This window comes from Polistes dominula, unplaced genomic scaffold (assembly GCF_049000335.1).
Source record: "Polistes dominula isolate Pdom_NZ unplaced genomic scaffold, Pdom_raw_medaka contig_82, whole genome shotgun sequence".
Lineage (NCBI taxonomy): Eukaryota > Metazoa > Arthropoda > Insecta > Hymenoptera > Vespidae > Polistes > Polistes dominula.
This window is the reverse complement of record NW_028301046.1, coordinates 343,560-363,646: the sequence shown is the minus strand read 5'-3', so window position 1 is coordinate 363,646 and position 20,087 is coordinate 343,560. Positions and strand designations below refer to the sequence as shown.

At 34.6% G+C, this 20,087-nt stretch overlaps 1 protein-coding gene across 1 annotated transcript in view; it reads right to left on the bottom strand.

Moving 5' to 3' along the window:
• Nucleotides 1-408: 408 nt before the first annotated feature.
• LOC107072221 (uncharacterized) overlaps nt 409-20,087 on the bottom strand; it is a 28,094-nt gene continuing 8,415 nt past the window's right edge. Inside the window, exons 2-6 of the mRNA XM_015331982.2 lie at nt 10,100-10,232; nt 7,691-7,833; nt 6,970-7,111; nt 5,279-5,393; nt 409-4,796 (exon numbers count right to left, since the gene is read on the bottom strand). Coding sequence (XP_015187468.1) covers nt 4,671-4,796; nt 5,279-5,393; nt 6,970-7,111; nt 7,691-7,833; nt 10,100-10,232 — 659 coding nt within the window. The 3' untranslated portion in view covers nt 409-4,670. The remainder of the gene's footprint in view (nt 4,797-5,278; nt 5,394-6,969; nt 7,112-7,690; nt 7,834-10,099; nt 10,233-20,087) is intronic.

Sequence of the window (20,087 nt, the reverse complement as noted above, 5' to 3'; positions counted from 1 at the left end):
GGGATATCCAAAGGTATTGGATAGAAGTGTAGTAGGTAAAGATGTGAAACGATTCAAGTATACACGCGAGAGCAGTATTTTTCTCTCTCTACTCTAAGTTATCTTATCCCATCGGTATGTTCCTTCTTTTCGAAAAAGAGCCAAAACGCGTCGGCTATCTCTACTAACACTTTTCGCGTTCTCTGTTCGTTGAAAAATCTAATTTTCTTCGCGATTTTCTATGAACATTTATCTAACATTTGCATTTCAGTCGAGTATTAATTTCTGAAATAAAAATCCTTTAATATAAGATAGCTTTACCTGAAACATTTTCAATTACTCTCATGCATAGATTAATATATTTCAATTTATTCGTGAAATATTATTGGATGATATTTTATTAGAGGATGGAATAATCGATTAACTTGATTAACGAAAAATAATCGATTTTTATTGAGAACGTATTAATGTATTAAGTTATCTTACAATTATCTCGACTCACAGTCGAGTTTTATCTATCTTAATATGTACATATAGCGGTTTTATAATATATTTATTTATATTACAAATAAATTATTCTCTTTTGCGTTCGAGGTGAATGCTCTCTTTTTATCTAGATATACATAATATAGATAAATTGGAAAGGAACATCGTTGGTGTTCTTCGCTTTCCACCTATCATATTGCTGTAGTACCTCTTCATACTATCTCTTATATCCGGAAATCAAAGCAACGTTTACTCACTCTCTCTTTTTAAATCTGTTTTCTTCTATCACGCATTCGCATTCGCATTCGCATTCGCATACTTCAAGGTAAAAGGTACATTTCTTGTTTTTATTTCTTATTACGAGGCTTTTCGTTTGCAATAATACTATTCCTTATAGTTAAAATCTACATAGATATATCTAGGACGTATAACGTATTTCTATGAATCTAAATCATTTTGTTCTTTTATAAGGCTTATGATCTAAAATATTGGTAAATACACATCATCGTAGAATATATTTACAAAACACGCGTACACTCTTAGATGCATATCATATAAGTTAGGAGCAAAGAAAAATCAGTGTCTTTTTCCAATCATATTTTAGCTAATACACGTACACAGCAAACATTCATTCATATACGTAAACATACGTGAATGTATGTAACTGCATATACATACCATTCATACATATGCATTATATTATATAAAACATTTCTCTCTCTCGAACGATCCCATTCACTTTAAATATTTCTTCGATGATCTTCTTCCCATTTTATTCGAGTCACCATTTTATCTTTGTCGTGAAAGATTTCTACGAAGGAACAAACGTTGCCTGCCCGTCTGTCCTAGAAAAGTTTTTCGAGAGAACGATAAAATACGAAGTATTAAATTGTTAAATCTTTTTCTTTCTTTTCCTTTTTCTTTATATATAGCCAAAGAAATACGTTATATATTTATGTAACAAACCATTTTTTATTTTATTTTATTTTTTTTTTCCTCTTTCATGGTATTTTTCCTCGACTTATATTACATATATATATATTTATTTATTTATTTATATGGTCTTTCCGTCATAGGATAGACACAAATCGGTGGGATGTCTAGAGACACGCATACAAATATTCTCTGTATTTGCGATTGGTGTTTTTTTTTCTTAAACAAAAATCATTTTTTTTTTTAACTGACAAACGTGCACGATAATACAACAAGATATTTTCATACGAAAATAACATTAACAAATATTTATTTTTAAATAACCAAAAGAAAATAATTTGAGAAACGTATTTGAGAATTTTCATGATACTTGTTCGATATCGACGATGACATTTAACATATTCATAAATTATTATAAATTATTTTCTTCTTCTTTCGATTATTAATAACTGTTGGTAGAAATTGTAGAAAATTGTATCGTAGAAAAAAGTATATTTCTTGGACGAATTAGCTTTTCTATGAAATAATACGAGACGTTATTATTCTCTTCGTTGATTAGATTATCTAATTATTGTTCTATAATTGCATTATAATCTATGCAATTTTTAATCTTTTTTTTTCTAGATGATGAACGTCGATTTTAGAAAATGAATGTAGTCAAATATCGAACGTTTCGTATTCGATTGAGTGCTTATCTGTGGGTGTGTGTATTTGAAATGACTTCGAGCAAAGGCGGGATGTCACGAGGGATTTAAAATCCAATTATGACTGACCATCGTTAAGTGACATTATGCATGGATACACATGAAAGTACACTCGACAAAGCATCGCGATTTCCCTATTATGACGCAACGCAGTGCGTTCATGCGCATTAGACGCGATCATGCTTAAATATCATTTAGATACAACTTTCTATGTCTTTCGCTATTTCTCGCATTCGAAAATCATTTTTACTTTCGACTAGTTCCTATAAATAATTAAAAAGAAAAACATAGCAAGACGAAGATTCATTCTTTTTATTGACGCGTTTCAAAATCTCTAATCAATTGTTCTCTTTGGATATTTATTTCTAATTTAAATAATAAAAGAAAAGTTTGGAAGAAATTTCTTTAGATATGAGCATTATGAAAAGAGCATTAATCATTTTCGTTAAGTAGGAAAACATTGATCGTAAAGCTTCTTTATAATCTAAGCGAAATGGGAAATATATGAATGAGATAGAAAGATTTTTCTACGCGTGTAGAATTTGAAAGAGAAAAAAGAGCGAGATTATAGGAAAAACGAGGAGTTTGAATTTTCGGAAAAACGGTAAAACGACGACGACGATGACAACGAGACGACTAGTTTTTCAAACGTTCGTGTAAGTGAATCTGAAAAAAGGAAGGAAGGAAGGAAGGAAGGAAAGAAGGAAGAAAGATCTCATTGAAAAAAAGCATTTAGGATTGCGATCGAGACAGGAGAAACGTTTCTCCTATTAACGATTCTTCTTATTCTTCCTTTACGCACTTTTCGTGTCTCCTTTTTTCTATCTCCTATCAGGTGATGAATAAAAATGAAAGAGAGAATGAAAAGCACGGTAATGGAAGACGAGAGTTAGGGGAGACTTTACCTACTTATTTAAAAAAAAAAAAAAAAAAAAAAAATAAAGATGGAAAGAAAGAACATTCGTAAAAAGAAAACGTTCGTTCCTCCTTCTCCTTCTTCTTCTTCTATTTCTTTTTCTTTTTCTTTCTTCCTTCAACCCCCATCTACGTTCTCGCGAAGAAGAAGAAGAAGAAGAAGAAGAAGAAGATGTCGTTTCGATGAATAACCCCGAACGGACCAATACCAGTACTCTTGCTCGAGTGATACGTCGCTTTTTCTATCGTTCCTAGTGGAAAACTTGCTACTTCCCGAAGAAAGATCAGTATTCCTCTTCGTGCTCGTCCAGCCCCCTTTCCCTTTCTACTATCTTTTCTCCACCATCCTCTTGCCACCACCCTCTTGCTACCAACCCCTTGCTACTTCTTCCTTTTACGGAAATGGCACGTGCTTCGACGCCAGAACGTATTTCTTTTCTTCTCCTTCTATTACATAGTTACATATATATGTTGTACACACACCCACACACACACATAAATACATACATGCCTGTATATATATAAAAAGAGAGAGGTAAATGTATTTAGGTATATACATCTGTGTTTCTCTCCCACTCAGACGATCTTTTTGAAAGAATCGGCTTTTCGGTAACGAAGTAGAGTGGCTAACATTTTTCTCAAAAGGATGTGCAAGTTCTTCTTTACTACTTCTTCTTCTTCTTCTTCTTCTTCACTCTATCTTATCTTCAAATACGTTTCTTTCTTATCGCAAGGGGGAGGGAGGGAAAGAAAAAAACTTAATCGATCTATGCTAGCCGATCATCGGCTTATTGATCATCGGCAGTGCATAGTTAATCATCGACTTTCTGGTCCTTTCGTTGTTCCGTATGTTAAACGGTAATTCTAATCTAACACGACTATATAACGGCGACGAATAATACATTTTGAAATAACTTGAATTCTAATGTACTTATCTAATTGTAATAAATCGGAAGGTATCACGAAAAGTGTCCAGAGAAATATCCATTGATTTAGCGAGGACACGACGACGATTATATAATATTTAATATTATATTGACAAAGATTAACGATAACAACTCGCGAAGGAACTAACGCGTAATACGTGTTTTCACGGTTCAGGACGAAATGAAAGGAATAAGCAGTCGGAAGAACGAGTGGATTTTATCTTTCTTTCTTTCTTTCTTTTAGTTTTCATTCTAGCAAAGAGTTTGTGTTCTTATTCTTGACGACTTTTATCTCTGTCCTCCGTTACTTTTTACACGCGAAAAATTCGTCGAGTCGCATCAAGTCGCGTATCGGAGCAGAAACGAGCGACGTTTTCTCGTAACGAAGAGAATCTTCCAGCTCGTCTCTTTCATCTCGTCATCATTCTTCTCTCTTTCTTTCTTTCTTTCTTTCTTTTTTTCTTTCTTCATCTTCGTATTCTTATTTCCTTTTACTCTTGTTGATTTTCCAAAAAAAACAAGAATAAAAGGGAAGAAAACAAATGATATTGTTGTTGTTCTTCCTTCCAGCATCTTGCTTCCCCTAAACTGATATCGTTTCTTTCGAAATGATAGCCCTTTTTTGTTTCGTATCGAGAAAAAAAAGGCCTTGCAGTAGAGACAAGGAAATTGCCCATTTTTCCGCATCGTAGGTGACGGCCACCAAGGCTGAAACCCATCGCAACGTTTACGTGAAATACCTCGCGAGAAAAACAAACACCAGTGGCACGATCAACTCGACATTACTCCACGTTCTACCAGCTCCACTATAGATTCCTATACACTCTTCATGGCTGAACGATGCACAGTGCATCTGAAACCGAAAAAGAAAAAACAAAAATGCTAAAATGCCTAAAGCTTTAAATGGTTCGTTTCATGATTAAATACATTTACTTTTTTTTTTTGCTATTAATCAATTGAATAAATTATTAGTTGAATTTTTCTTTAGAACATGGTGGGATGAAACGGAAGACAAAAACTTGCGTAAAAAGATACGAGTCCTCCTTGATAGTATTGAATAAACAAACTCGTAAGAAAGGAGAATAAAATGATAAGAAATTATTGAGATAAAAAGGAAACAAAATATGTAGATTGTGAGACATTGATAAGAGAAAACGTGAAATTGTTGAAATTTGGGTCACCGGTGAGTTACAACTAATCGATTCGCGTGTGACAAAAGATTGACGAAAAAGAAACAGAAAAGATGAAGAATAAATGACGCAAAGTTGATGCAGTAAAACGAAGCTACTCTAGCGACAAGTTTTCCACGCCAGGATAAAAGTAGCAAATATTTACCTTCAAAAGCGAATTTGACATCCTGTCGAGGAATTCCTTTGTGAATCGCGCCGTGTCATCACCACACTGTCGACGTACCGTATGATGCGAACACTCTAGATATTCCTTGAAGGCACTGCAACAGACAGATTAAAAAACAACAATTAAATATTATAAACAATTTGTTTTACAACGAGGAATAAGATTTTGCAAATGATTGAAATCGATCACGTATCATAAAATTTAGAAAATTATTTAGTTTTGTTATAAAATGTTGAAAATGATAGATGATGGATACGAAGGGGAAAAATGTATTTGCTGGTCAAAGGGAGAAAACGGACCTTCTCAGTTTTCCCGTCGCATCGTTTCGCCGTTGTGATCTCGCGAACAACCGCGTGTAAATACACAAGGCAGGTTTTCAGGTTGATGGATGTACATAGAGTGTAATGTCATTAGCCTATCTCTAACACGGTCTGTTGCAGCTTTTGAACTCGCTCATCCTCTGGGAGAAAGAGAAAGAGAAGATCCGAGGAAGTGGAAATATTGTTTGTGCGAGTGCGCGTGCGTAAACCGGAAACATTGAAAAATTAACTTTCGAAAGACAAAGTATACGATAGATATTTATCATCGATACATTTATTCTCGCGAATTAATTGGCATGGTGTGTTTTTTTTTATTTAATTGTTACAATTAAGACATTGAAACAATGTCAAGGTCGGTTTGATGCGAGTTCAGCAAAAAAAAAAAGAAGAATTTGTTGATGACTTTATAATAGTTTATTCTTTGAAGTGGTATAATATATATGTTTTTCGATCGGTCGATAGATATTCGTAATATTTCATGGCAATATTCGAGCCGTTTACAGAAAATGAAATAGCTTGGAAATAATTTGTGTGTGGTTAAGAGAAAATAAAAAGTGGGAGGATTATCGTTCGAAGCGTCTTCGATCGGATAGATTACGTATAGTATTTTATCTTTGGACAATTGTTTAATCGAATTTTTGTGATGTAGATATTATTTAGAATAGATATATTCAAAGTGAATAAATTGTTGAAAAATGTATCGTACGAGATTCGTAATACGAATGTAAATTCGACCGTTCATTCTCGAATATAATCGTTGAAATTTAATATCTATTCGAATGAAATAACATTAAAAGGTAAATTCGTTTTGTACAAACGTTATCGATGAACAAATAATTGTTACATACGAACATTTGAAAACGTACGGAATGTAATTAACTTTTCGATCGAAAAATATTTGTTAAATATTCAATTACAAATAAACGTGCATGCTTGAATCATTGAAATGCACAATCCCGTTTCGAGTAGTAGTATTTTCGTTAAATTTTAGCAAAGGTAAAGAGAGTTAAGTACAAACAACAGTGATGATATGCGAACGATTGCAATGAAATAAATTAAAGATTGAATTTCATAGAAATGTGAGCACGTGCATACGATCTCTTACAAGTGTTTCGACATTAAACGTCATTGAATTTCGATTCGAAGAACGTATCGAGCTTGATAAAGTGAAACTTTCGACGTGAAAGAAATGGAGAAGAGATGACAAGAGCAGAGAAGAGAGAAAGAGATTGCAACAGAAGTCAACGAGGAGGTGGCTACTTTAATTTATCGATCTCTTTCCCGTCAAATACGAGAAACGAAAAGATAAATGGAGTTCAATTTTCTTTGTTTATAGAATCTCACACTTACCAACAAACCGATTTAAGAGAACGGTTAGGTCCTGACGTACGATTTTCTCTCTCGATTTCTTGAGTGGTCCTCTCGTATCTCTTGTAACAGAGATCGTAGTCTTTCTTGGCATTTTGCATGCACGGTGCGTGTCGTAGATACTCTGAAAGCATAAATTAATCGAATGCAAATGTGCGTTGTGGTTTATTAAATAATTCGAAGGGAACGTTTAAAGTAAAATGATTCTAGCTGGAGAAAAGGTGAAGAGTAGGGTGGTATATTAAATTATATCGTAAAGGGTTAGGTCATTGTTCGTGCGAAACCGATGCGATCCAATAAGATCTTTGATAAGGTAGAGAAGAAGGGTATGGGGGAGAGATCACGCGACTAGTTTCGAGTTATCTCTGTGTTTCGAGATTAGAGGGATACGGCACGGTCAGAGATAGCGACCGGCACTCGACTCAATAATGCATTCGGCACTCTCGAGATTACGGGAATATCGCGCGTGTATCGTCTTTCTCATACACATACACGTGCGTGAGTATATGTAGGCATGTACAAAGGGATCGTGGGAGAGGAAGGTAGGAAGGAAGGAAGGATTTCGGTCGATTCTGTAAAGGACAGGACGGACGCAGTAAGCAGCAAAATGGCTATCTCGAATGCGTCTTGAATTTATCGATTTTCCAGTGGAAATTGCACACGGCCGCGAGAGTCAAACGTTAAGACGGTCCAGCACACTTACCGTCTTGGTAAGGACCATCTTGGCAAAGTTCCATAATCGCTTGGTTTGTCCCCATGTACAAAGAGTTAAAGTGTTCCCTCTGTTCGTCCGCCATGCACTTGACGGTGTACGTTTTGATGCACCTCATGCCAGCCTGGATATCTCTAGAAATATCGACAGAAAGAGAAAATGAAATAGAATATATATGCTTAATATTCTCGGAGAATACTCTCCGATCCACTCGATTTCATTCGACTAATTATCTTCCGTCTAATTGAAACCATATCATTACTCGGTTCCTCGGGATACTCCCATTCTATTTAATTGTACATATGTAGATACGTATGTGTAACATAGGGTCAGTTACGAACAACCACTAAGAAAATCTAATACCCTGGTATTAACTTTGGAATTTGAAGAATTCTATTAGAATTTCTAGAAATTTAGTCATTTAATTGAAGTAGACATTGACAATTTTTGTGAAAAAGACCAAACTTTTGAGATATCTAAATATTTTCTTTTGATTTTTTACGATTCAATTTTTTTTCATGAAGGGAAATGAAAGAAAATAAAAAATCAAGGAAAATCGTATTCCTTGTGATATAAGATAAGAAGCAAGCTCGAGAAAAGAGGGATAAAAAAATGTGCATCAAAAGGCTTGTATACTCCTTTCTCTCTCTCGCTCTCTTACGAATTGGACCTTCGTTTCTTTTTTTCTCTTGCATCCCATTCAATCTACATCTTCTTTCGAACTTTCAATATAACTAGGTACCTACTTCATGTCGAGTATCGAAGTAGTTGCACGACCTTGAACAATACTGCGAGTCGAGGTTTTAACGTTGAAAAGGAATATTCTACGCGTGCTTTCTTCAACATTTCTCTATAGGGCAAAAAATAGCTTAGGCTTTACAGCAAACCGTTACCTTGCCAAAGGCTGGAAAAAGCATCTAAATTTCAGATTTCAATTTCAATCGTTCGCGCACGCGAGAAAATTGTCGAAACTCGACTTACCCGAGGCATTGAGACAAGAAAATGGGCTATATAAGTACTTTTATTTATAATTTATCGACGTAAGTTCAATCCAACGAGCTTACCAGCCAATGATTTTAATTGAAATATTACGTATTAACGATTATTGATATTTTTTTTATTCCATATTGGGTTGTTAATAATTTTATACAAACGTTATCAGCTTCAGCAATAAGTCAATTTTTCCTAAAGGTTATATTCATCATTTTAAAAGATGCAAATCCCCTATATCATTGATATTCATATTCAATGATATTTTATTTTTCTGAATAAAATTCTTTTTCGTGTTTTTGAACGTTATGCGGGGATTACGTAGGATGTACGGTTACATATAAATTTTCGGGCTTCCTTTATATTTTACGTTTACGCTTTTTTTTTTTTTATTGTTTGCAATGTCGTTAACAAATTTCTCTTTTTGAATAAAGATGGACACAACGGAATCCGAAAAAAAAAATAAAATAAAATAATCCAAAAAAGAGAATAAAAATTGGAAAATGGTCGACGCCATTTAGCCGTTCTCCTATTTTATTCTCTATAATCGCCTAGGTCCGGTCCGTTAACGCGATTTTCATTGCGGTCCGAGGACTCGTGTGACATCGGACTTGGTCCATTATACTCTGGAATGGTTCGAGCGTACTCGGATTACGAGTTATAATGCCAAACAAGCCACGCGCGTTCTCACTTTTTAATGAAATTATCGATGGTGCGGTTAAAGGCCCTTTCTGGCGCATTTAAGTGCTGAAAATGTGTATGAGATAATCCGATTGAAATCCTTTCTCTTTCCCAAAGATGATGATAATAATAAAATGAAAATAAAATAGAAAGGAGAACAAATGAAAATAAAGATATTTATTTTATTTGTTACTTATCATTTGAATGCATTTCAACGGTCAACGATACGAATAATAATCAGTCTCGATTACGTTAGCTTTGTTTAGAATGTACTTGTTAGCAATACCGGTTAATGTTAATGAGAAGTATCGTTGGGGAGTAGAGTAACAAGCTAACGAGTCAATTTAATAAATTAATCGACGATAGGTCGAATTATTCAGGTGAAATATCAATATGCTCGTCGATATTAATCGCAAGCTTTGAATAAACGATATTGAAAAACACCCCCCCAAAAAAAACCCCCAAAAAAACCCCCAAAAAAACCCCCAAAAAAAAACTTTTTCAGTTTCTACTTAATTTTGTAAAAATTCAAATGCGAAATAACTTGTGTACTTAATAAATTGATACGAAACGTACTTATATAATGTATAGAGAAATGCGAATATTCGAGATACTCGAGTAAATATTGAACTTGTCTTATTAGTAAGAGTAATAAGCTCATTTAATTAGATGCCAATTAACCAATTTCTGTGGTTAACTCATTCGATCGAATTAAGTTAAGAAACTTACGGGCATAACTCTTGAAGATCCTCCTTCTTCGTAACGAAACTAAGATCGTTGTTGTTGCTGATCTTCTTGAGAGGTCTGGCGCACCTCGTAAGTTCTTCGTGTCCGCACTCCTCACCTCGACAACTTGCGAGAACTGTGAGAAACAAAGGAAAAAATAAATAAAACAAAGTTAGAAATATTGTCGATATTACAGAAGCGTATCTTTTTTGATTTTTTATTCAAAGTCACTAGGGAAGAAATATATAACTGAGTTCAGTCGACTAACTGGATTATGAACTGCGAGTATTGCAACGAAAGGAGAATAAGAAAGATAAAGGAAAGAACAGAAGGAGGAAACAAAAATAAGACATTTTTGTAAGAAAAAATTCCCGATAGAGATAGAAATTAGTTTACCGGTAGTTTCTATTTGTTAATCCAGAAAGTGATACTTCCGTTAAGCTCTATCGTCGCCTTATTTCCTTCTATACCATCTTTTCGTTATAAGTTTGTTTTGAGAGGCAAAGATGTCGAGGGAAAAGTCGATCTTGACCTCGTTCTAAGTAAACTACCGGTTAATCCTATAGACTTCTGATCGAATCACCCCTTTGCGAACCTTTTTCACTCATCCCTTCGCTAAAGAAGACACGTTTACGTGAGACGACTTTTAAGTAGATAAAAATTAATTTTTCTCAGCAGAACCACCTTCGCTTCTACCCCTCGCAATTACCCTTCCACAAGAGTACGGGAACGTCGTCTTACTTTGTCCTACTTTTTTTCGCATCGATCTTTCAAAGTAGCTACGCTGAAACGTACCTTTTTCTAATTCAATAATAGTATAAATTCAACGTAGTAGGTACTTTATAAAAATAGATCAAATCATTATGCCAATCTTCATAGGGATGGATAATACAGTAATCGAGAGGACGAGTACGTTAACGGGGTCCCTACGAACAGTTTACCGCAATTTGAACTTTTCTAAATATAATCCTTTTTATGTTGGATTTCTATAACAAAGTATACAACAATTTTTCTATCTATCGTACCTTTTCGAAGATACAACAGTTCTTCTCTGTAGATATTTTATCGTTGTAATTAGTGTTTTCTGTATTTTTTTTTTTCTTCATTTTTGTTAAGTTATTACTCTAAATGTATTTTACGTTGAATTAAATAGACAGTAAGTAGAGCAATTATTTGCTTCTCGAAATTCGCAATTTAAGATAAGAGGTGAAAAGAATGGCTTTTCAAGGAGAACCATTCATTCTTTTCTACAAAAGTCTATGGTTTGGCGGCACTCGAAGCGCCAAGGTCTTTACGTAGGGTCTTTGGAGGAGTGCACGTTGAGACGTACTACTACTTACTATTACTATTACACAGGCTGTGCAACACACCAGGCGGGCTTTATCCACTTGAGCCCTCGACTCACCTTTTTGCGAGGATTAAATCGGATTACGTACGACCGGTTCTACCAACCGAGTGTAACGAGCCTTCCTTCCTTCCTTCCTTCCCGTTAATGTACAACGCACGTTCTTACGGTTTGCTAACGTGACGCGTATTTAGCAAGTGTCGTTTCTACATATATTATACATTAGAACAACATTTACATTGGAACCCTAACGTGCAATTACTTCATAAATACAATTTTATCTTTTTCTTTTGAAATTATTTTCCCCGACCTACGACAAATTTCTTATTTTTCTTATTTTTTTTTTTTATTTTTTTTTGGTACACCCAGATAAAACATCGATCATCATAAAAAGACGGCCGGTACTCCAAGAAACATTTGTTTCAACGTCTGGCCCATTTGTCTCGTCAAATTATGATTGGCCATTCTTCGTCTGGTCGGTGGTATCGTTGCGAACTTTTCCGTCGTTCGAGAAACTTTCTCTCTGTCTTTCTCTCTCTTTGGAAAAACGGAAGGAAAAAAAATCGAATAGAAATGTGGAACGTTGCGTGAATATTGAGTACCAAAAATGCTTTTAAATACTAATCGATGCATAATTCTTAGTCATCAGGAGATTGGTCTCGAGGGAGGAGAAAGAGGCTGGGGCAAAACTAAAGTGACGAATATGCGGAAAATGCGAAAAATGCAGGAAAATGAGTAAACAAAGCATCATTAAATTCAAATCAACTTCTTAATTTGAACGAATGGTTTTTTGTCCTACGCTAGTACTGTCCGGCATGATAATAAGCGTTCATTTGTCATCGTTAGCGTACCACGAATGCATTTCCTGTGTTTTCATCTCCTCTTTACCAATACAGAAACGTGTGAAACCTTTCCGGCGCGTTAACCACAACTCTGTTCTTGTGTTTTGCTTTTTTTTTTTGCTTTTTTTTTCTTTTTCGGTTTTCCAAAACTTTTTTCTCTATTTTCTTCTTGATATTTTTTATTTTCATCGCTATCGAGCGTCTCTCTCTTTTCCCTCGTTGCTTTTAAATATAATACATAACATAATACTCGAGGGAATCTCGTAAACGACAGGATTGGGTTTATAATTGAATCGCGAACACATTGCAATGAATCATCCGCTTTTTGTGTAATATATGTTGAACGTTTTCCTTTTAAATGATACTTTTTAATTCCTCCCCAAAGCTTTATATGGATATCATTATGGTTCATTTGAATTTACGATTAAATATCGAATTTATCTGAGATCGATATTATCGACAAATTTTTGTTATAAAATAAATACAAAGTGACATTATAAAATGTAGTATTTTATATTGATGGTAAATATTTATTGAATATTTTAGGAAAAAAGGAAACAGGAGTAGCTCGAAGAAGAATAATCAAAGATCGCGTTACTTGAAATTATTTATAAAAAAAACATTTTTGTTCGTGAAATCGACATAGCAATTTAGTATTTCATGGTGAAGGAGAGTCGAATTAAACGCTATAAAAGGGTTGAAAACGGTGCCTGTCATCCCATCGAATACGGTCGCACGATTCTCTTTTCACAGCGACCTCCGGCCATTTTCCCCAATTAAATAAATTAAGCGGAGTGCGTATGTCTACTCTTTTAGATCCGTATGGATGATGAACCCTCTCCCCGACCGACGATTAATTTATTTCCAAGCGATCATTATCAAACGCGAACTTTACATAATATCGTCTAATTTTACCGACACATACATTAACGTGTTGCATAATTTAGCAACTATTTAGTAAAGTTAGGTGTCTATCGCAGAACCATTCAAAAATTTCTATCGCACGTTTTACGTAACGCCCGTTACTAATTAGTCTTGCTAATTATACTTTATAATTAATCAACTCTGTCTTCTTTTTCTATTATACTTTGCTATACGAAAATAATGTTTTCCTATATATTTCTTACATCAAATGATCAAAACATCGTTAAATTAATCAAATAAGAAATAATTTGTCATATCCGATTGACGGGACACATCATCTTTATACGAGTATATTTAGCATTTAATTTCTGCAATTACCAATGAATCCATAAAAAAAACTTTGACGCAGAAACGAAGCTAGTTAAGAGGAAACTACTAGAATTACATAATAAATGTTTCAATTACCTACCACTAACCTTGACAGATGCAATAACTACAGATGGTTAGAATCAGTTTACCAACTGCATTACACGTGGTCTATTTGTTTTTCAATTGCATTCATTAACAATTTGAAATACCCTATTAATATAATATTATTTTAGTAAAGGAACGAAAGTGTTCTCGTATAAGTAAATAATATATCGTTAGATTGAAAATGGAAAAGAAAGGAACAATGACGCATGCGTAGGACAAGGCGCTTTTAGTAGGATGAATTTCGAGGGAAATTCGAGTTAGAACGGGGCTTGGGTGGTCCCTCGAGGCTCCAACGACGAGCGTCATTAAATTTAATTACAAACTATCTAAATTATTGGAGAGGGTCGAAACGCGGGCGATGGTTGTGACTGTGTCGGGATAGATTGGCAATGGTGTAACAGAGATAGACACACTCTACATATTGGATGATCTGTGCGTGTGCGCCTGTGTTAGAGGACTCCTAGTAAGCGGTGACGATCAGCAAGCGATGATCGTTCAATCGATTCTCGGACGGTTCTGATGGTTCGGATAGGATATCATCCCACACATACACGTGTGCACACTAACGCACAACAACTTCAAATTACGAGAGAAGCAAATGCAGCAGCTATTCGTGCGTAACATCTTCGCATACTCTTGCTCTCGAGTTTGGTATATTCTTGAAACAGTTTAAGTACTAGCATAAGATCTAGATCATTTGCAGTAAGAAAAAAAGAACTCTAAGAGGATTATTCTACTCCACTTGACTTTTTTTTTATTTGAAAACTAACGACTTTGACTATACGAGAAAGCAATCCATACTCAAGTTAGTCTGTTATAATATAGATTCGTTTAATCTCCCATGTTTCCGTTATCAGTTAATCGTCATAAGAGAGGAAACTCGCATCAACTTCCTTCTACGGTTTCATCTATTGATAAGTTTACTCTTCGTATTTGCTCGATCATTGGAATTTACTTTTCAAGATGAGTTCTTTATTTATTTCCTTTCTTATTTGATTTCTCTTTTATTACTATTTTTTACTTTGGTTTGAAATGAATTGTTTTTCAAACGAATTTTTTTGGTTTTTTAGTTCTTTTTTTTTTTTTTTTTTTAATTACTATTCTCTTATTTCTCCGTATCTCACACTTCTTTCTGTCTGTCTGTCTCTCTCTCTCTCTCTCTCTCTCTTTATTTCGTGTAGGACCTGTATCGAATAAATCTTGGGAAGTTTTATCAAGCGATCGAAGAAAAAAGTCTCGTTATCTTAATGATCGTCTCGACCTCACGAACCTCGTCTCACTCGAAGCACGGAACGAACGGAATTAATGTTTGCCGAGGACGTAGGTACAATGGTAAGCTTAGAAAGGAAGAGGATTATGTCCAAAGAGAGACAAAGGATCCGTGGAAAATAAAAGAGATTGATCGTCGATCGAGAAGAGTAGAAAAGAAGGTGGAAAAGGAAAAATAAAGGTGGATTTTCTAGTCGACGACCTGTCCGTCACTCCCCCTTTTCTTTATCATCAAGAACTCATCGAGTGCTTTTATCGTCGATTTTCAAAAGTACTATCTTCTTTGCCAGCTTTTTTATTTCTCTATTTCTCTATTTAATATATATGTATATATGTATATATGTCTTTCCTTTTCTTTTTTCTCTTTTTTATTCTAATCCGTGTACTCGGACTGACAATATCGTAAAACGATATTTGTTTCATGCTCTCTATCCACGTTTGTAGTATGTACCATCGGAAAAATCATAATCCTCGAAAGAATTTTTCCATCAACAATTTCTATGTTAAAACGTTAGCGTATTTGTAAAATGAACTTTTTCTAAATTCAATTTAAACGATATATAATGATATTAAATCTTTGCAATGAAGTAACGATTTTTAATTTACGATAAGCTATTCGTTAATCAAGAAAAAATCTATTTTTCTTTCCAACCAAATGTAAATGGGAATTCATTTTGTCAGAAAATCATGGAAATCTCCATATTATTGGAAAGTTTAGCTTGGCACACCAATAAAAAGCGAACAAATATAGCTGACTTATACGAAAACGAGATTCGCGCGAATGGGCATGCATTATTCTCGCGTCTGTCGACTGTATTTCCAGGTGAATTCGCAATGTGAAAATTCGATGCTCATGATGTCTATTAATAAAGACAAGGGTGAATATTAAACGCAACTGTTACTGAATAATTTTCTATATATATATATATGCGTACGCGTTTTTCTTGATATGATCGCAACGAAAGAATTGAAAATCAAGAAACCTTGATAAAAATCTCATATTATTTTTGTTCTTTTTTTATTTAAAGAGCATATTTTAAAGCTCATCTTCCTCTCTCTTTCCCTCTCCCTTTCTGTTAAAGATGATTAACGTTGAAACGTTACTCGTCCGGCGTGTTAGTTTTGCTTACGACACTATAACAAGCTAAAGGATTTCGTGCGGAAACTGCGGTTGTCTAACGAGCGAACAACCTACAATGAAAGATAGTGAGAGAAATAGAGAAGAGAAATGGAGAAGAGAATTCGAAACGTAACGTACAAGGTATTACTACTCGAGAACATCGTCTCTCATCTTGAGATTGTAAATGAATACAATACATAGTTAAGTAGTAGCTACTTGTAACTCGCTGACTCGTCCTACTGAATGAATTTCATTGTCAGTAATAAAGGAAACATTTCAATTTTAAGGAATGTATCTAAGAAATTTCTACATTGATGCTACATGTAAATAACTAAGAATACGGCAACTTTGCTTAAATACCATTTCTTACCAAGGTATATGTATGTTATTTGCTGAAACTTCAATATAATCACATTTCTATAAAATGATGACTGAGATATCGCATTATAACAGCAACGATCAATTCAAAAAGCATTTCAACGAACGATCTCTCACTCTCTCTCTCTCTCTTATCACTCTCGAGCAAAGAGTTTCTCATGCAAGTCATCACGAAAGAGATATTACCGATACTCGATCCGTAATGCATTTCCGTTGGCGTATACGAAATACGAGATAAAAAGAGAAAGAAATAGAGAAACGTAATGGTTTCACGGCAAGGGAACGCAAAGATTGTGCTAGACGACCAGATATCGAAGAAAACACATCGACGATGAGAATTAAAAAGACTATCACAGATAACAGAGGAGAGAAGAGGAATTTTCGTGTAGGAGATAAAAAAAAAGTAGGTGATTAAAGTGGGATAATATCTGAGTGTGTAAGAAAAAGTAAGAGGACGAAATAAAAGAAAGAGCAAGCAAGCAAGAAAGAAGGAACGGAAACAGTAGGAAAATGCGAACAATTGTCCGTTTCATCTTCATTCGCGCGTTAATTGCAGGAGTAACGGTTGGACGAGTCGGTAGTTGCGCTTTTGTTGCAAGCGCGCGTGCAAATTCTCTTTCCGTAGGGGTGGTGCGCTGGTGCGCATCTCTCCCTCAATGATATTACTTTTACACGTATACATATATGTACAAGTATATGTATATGTGAATATAACACTTCGTCGACAGGTCCATAAAGTCGAGCACCATTTTAAAGTGCATCCCTTGGCAACGTTATGACTCTCCGGAGGAAGGCGAAATTACGAGCGCATTATGCGACTGGGCATTAGTTAATTCTCAACGCTTGCATCTATGCAACGAAAGGTCCGTCGCCTTTCGATTCCAACGACCTGTGAGCCTACTAGCTGCAATTCGATCCTTTTCTAGGTATTTCATCCCTTCAAGATATTTCACTTTTGCGTACGCAATTAATAGCCAATTAATATTATGTAAATGTACGGGATAAAATGTTATTTATTTATCGAACATTAGTTGGAAAAATTATTTACATACTATCCAACTCATTTATAGATTTATTTTCAGTAAGATCGATTTAATGTAAATTAATATATTTTACTCTATATTTACTTCAATCGAAATAATTATTTTCATGATTTAAAAATCCATTTCAAATAAAACCATTAATATTCATTAACTGATAGAGCTCTGTGACATCGGTATTAGTAATGTGAAATTCGAAGATTATTACCCTCTGTAATTAATAAATTTAAAGTCATATCGCGCCTAGTGATACTTATTAATATGATCTATAATTCGAGTGACATTAATTGTTAATGCGGTCAACATATTTGCTTTATGGTAATCTTTATTTAACTCACTCAAATATGTTTAATAGGGGGAATGATTGAAAAATGAAATGCAATCGATTGGAAGTATCTCTAACGCACTACTTTTCAACAATAAAATATATTATATCTTAGCTATTATAAGAAGATCATAGGTAAATGGATGCCGAAGGATCATTATTTATGCGAGACCACCACCACCACCACCACCACCACCAGCACCACCATCACCGACGGCATCAGCAACACCAACTCCGACATTTTTACATATACCTAGTGGATGCTTGGTATTTTCCAACATCGTACCTTTGGCAAATCGTTCCAACGGAATGATATATCGCAACCGCGTTATCTGTATTACGTAGAGAAATCTTCCGACTATATTCTCAGAAAATTTAGTTCGTCTATTGTGATGGAAAAGAGCGCATAAAAGTGCATCGCATCAAATATATTGCATCTCTCTGCCGTTTTCTCTAGCCCGTTACAGATGTATGCAGTATTAATAGAACGTGCGTTTCAAACTCCGTTAAAATCTTACAAATTTATCAATCGACTTGATGGGTGTACAAAAATATAATTTATTTTCTACATCAATGACGAAGATGTTTAAAAATGAACTACAGTTTTCCAAATTTAACATGCATATTTATATACCCGTGATCGTTTGAAATTTTACTGCGAGAGAGAGAGAGAGAGAGAGAGAGATTGCGTTTAATAAACAAGAGACCGAACGAGATTTGTTTTCCTTCTTCTTCTTTCTCTCTCTCTCTCTCTCTCTTTAATATTATCTCTCTTGGTCTTTTTCTACGCGTATACACGAGGTGTCCCATTTATCTTGACTATCCTGATACCTCCTGTGCTCTTAATATTATAAAAAATTGTCTCGAAAAGAAGCTGTTCCAATAGGGATGATAAATCTTACGAAAGGCGAAACATTTTCTTCGAGATCATATTTTCTGAGATTTCAAAAGACTTTCTTTAACCATATATCCTTGGTGAAAAATTCTATGGACAAAAAATTGATACGGACGTATAGTATATGATATTAAAGTTAAATCGGTACACCCTATATGTTGTATATATATATAAATGTTTTTTTTTTCCAAGCTATACCTACGGTTATCAAAATCGTGAGAACGCATTCGATCACAGAAACATTTGGGTCGTTAATCAACGCATTGATAACGCGTCAATTCGCCGATAGGTGCCAAAGGCTTGATACATATACATATATAGAGTGTCCAAAAAGGTTGCCACCAAATTTATTCTGCCTATTGTTTTGTATTCATGGCGTCGCGTAAAACAGTTACACAAAATGCATTAACTACTATTTTCCAATGCAATCGTAGTTGTAAATTAAAAATGTTGCCTTGGATAGTAAAGAATTTTCAACTATAAGTTAATATAAATTTTGGTCATTTATTTGACTTGAGCAATACGTGGTACACATTTGTAACTAATCTTTTTGGACATCCCGTACATATATTATACATATACTCAAATACATCGATGAAACTTCATTTATTCATTTGTATTTTATTTTGGTGTTTTTTTTTTCTCTTATTGCAGTATGATTCGGTGCAAATTCATCGATTCGCGAAAAGAGAGAAGAACGATAGCATTGTTATTTTTGTGTTATCTCCTAGAGTCCTTTTGGAAGCTGACGCAGGATGATCCGTTCACGAGGGAATCGCTAGATCGTGACCCGGAGCATCAATGTGAGCCAACCTGTAAACCTATTTCTCGACTCCTAGAGTCGTCTACGAGTCGATAGATAGACTCTTTCATTTTGTCGCTTTTTCCTTTACCGACGACGAATCGACGAATCGAAGATGCTTGTTATGTGTGTTCGTCTAACTTGAAAGAAGAAATTTCTTCTTTCTTTCTCTCTTACTTATAGTCACCGTCCTACCAGTCTTTATTTTCTTCTCTCTTTATATTTCCTCTTAGTCTACGATAGATTTAATAAACGTACCACACACACGCTACGTTTATTGGTCTCTCCGAAAAGTTTCACTATAAGTCTGTAAAAAGTAAGAACAATTCGAACTTTTAAAATGTTCCTCCTTTTAACGAGACTCCCATCGTTATATGGTCGACTCGTATACTCAGACTATTACCAAGATTTTATAAAACTAAGAAAAATGTATAAGACTTTGGGAGATTTAAAAAAAAAAAAAGAAACGCATCCGAACGTTTTATGGATCAAAGTAAAGCGATGCATGAAGGGGAGTTATGAAAGGGATTCGACTCTTTTGACTTAAAATTGAAATACTACTCAAGAGTTTGGCTAATAACTTTATGGAAAAAAAATCGTGAATTTTCTTGAAAGAATATTGCGTGGCTTATAGTTG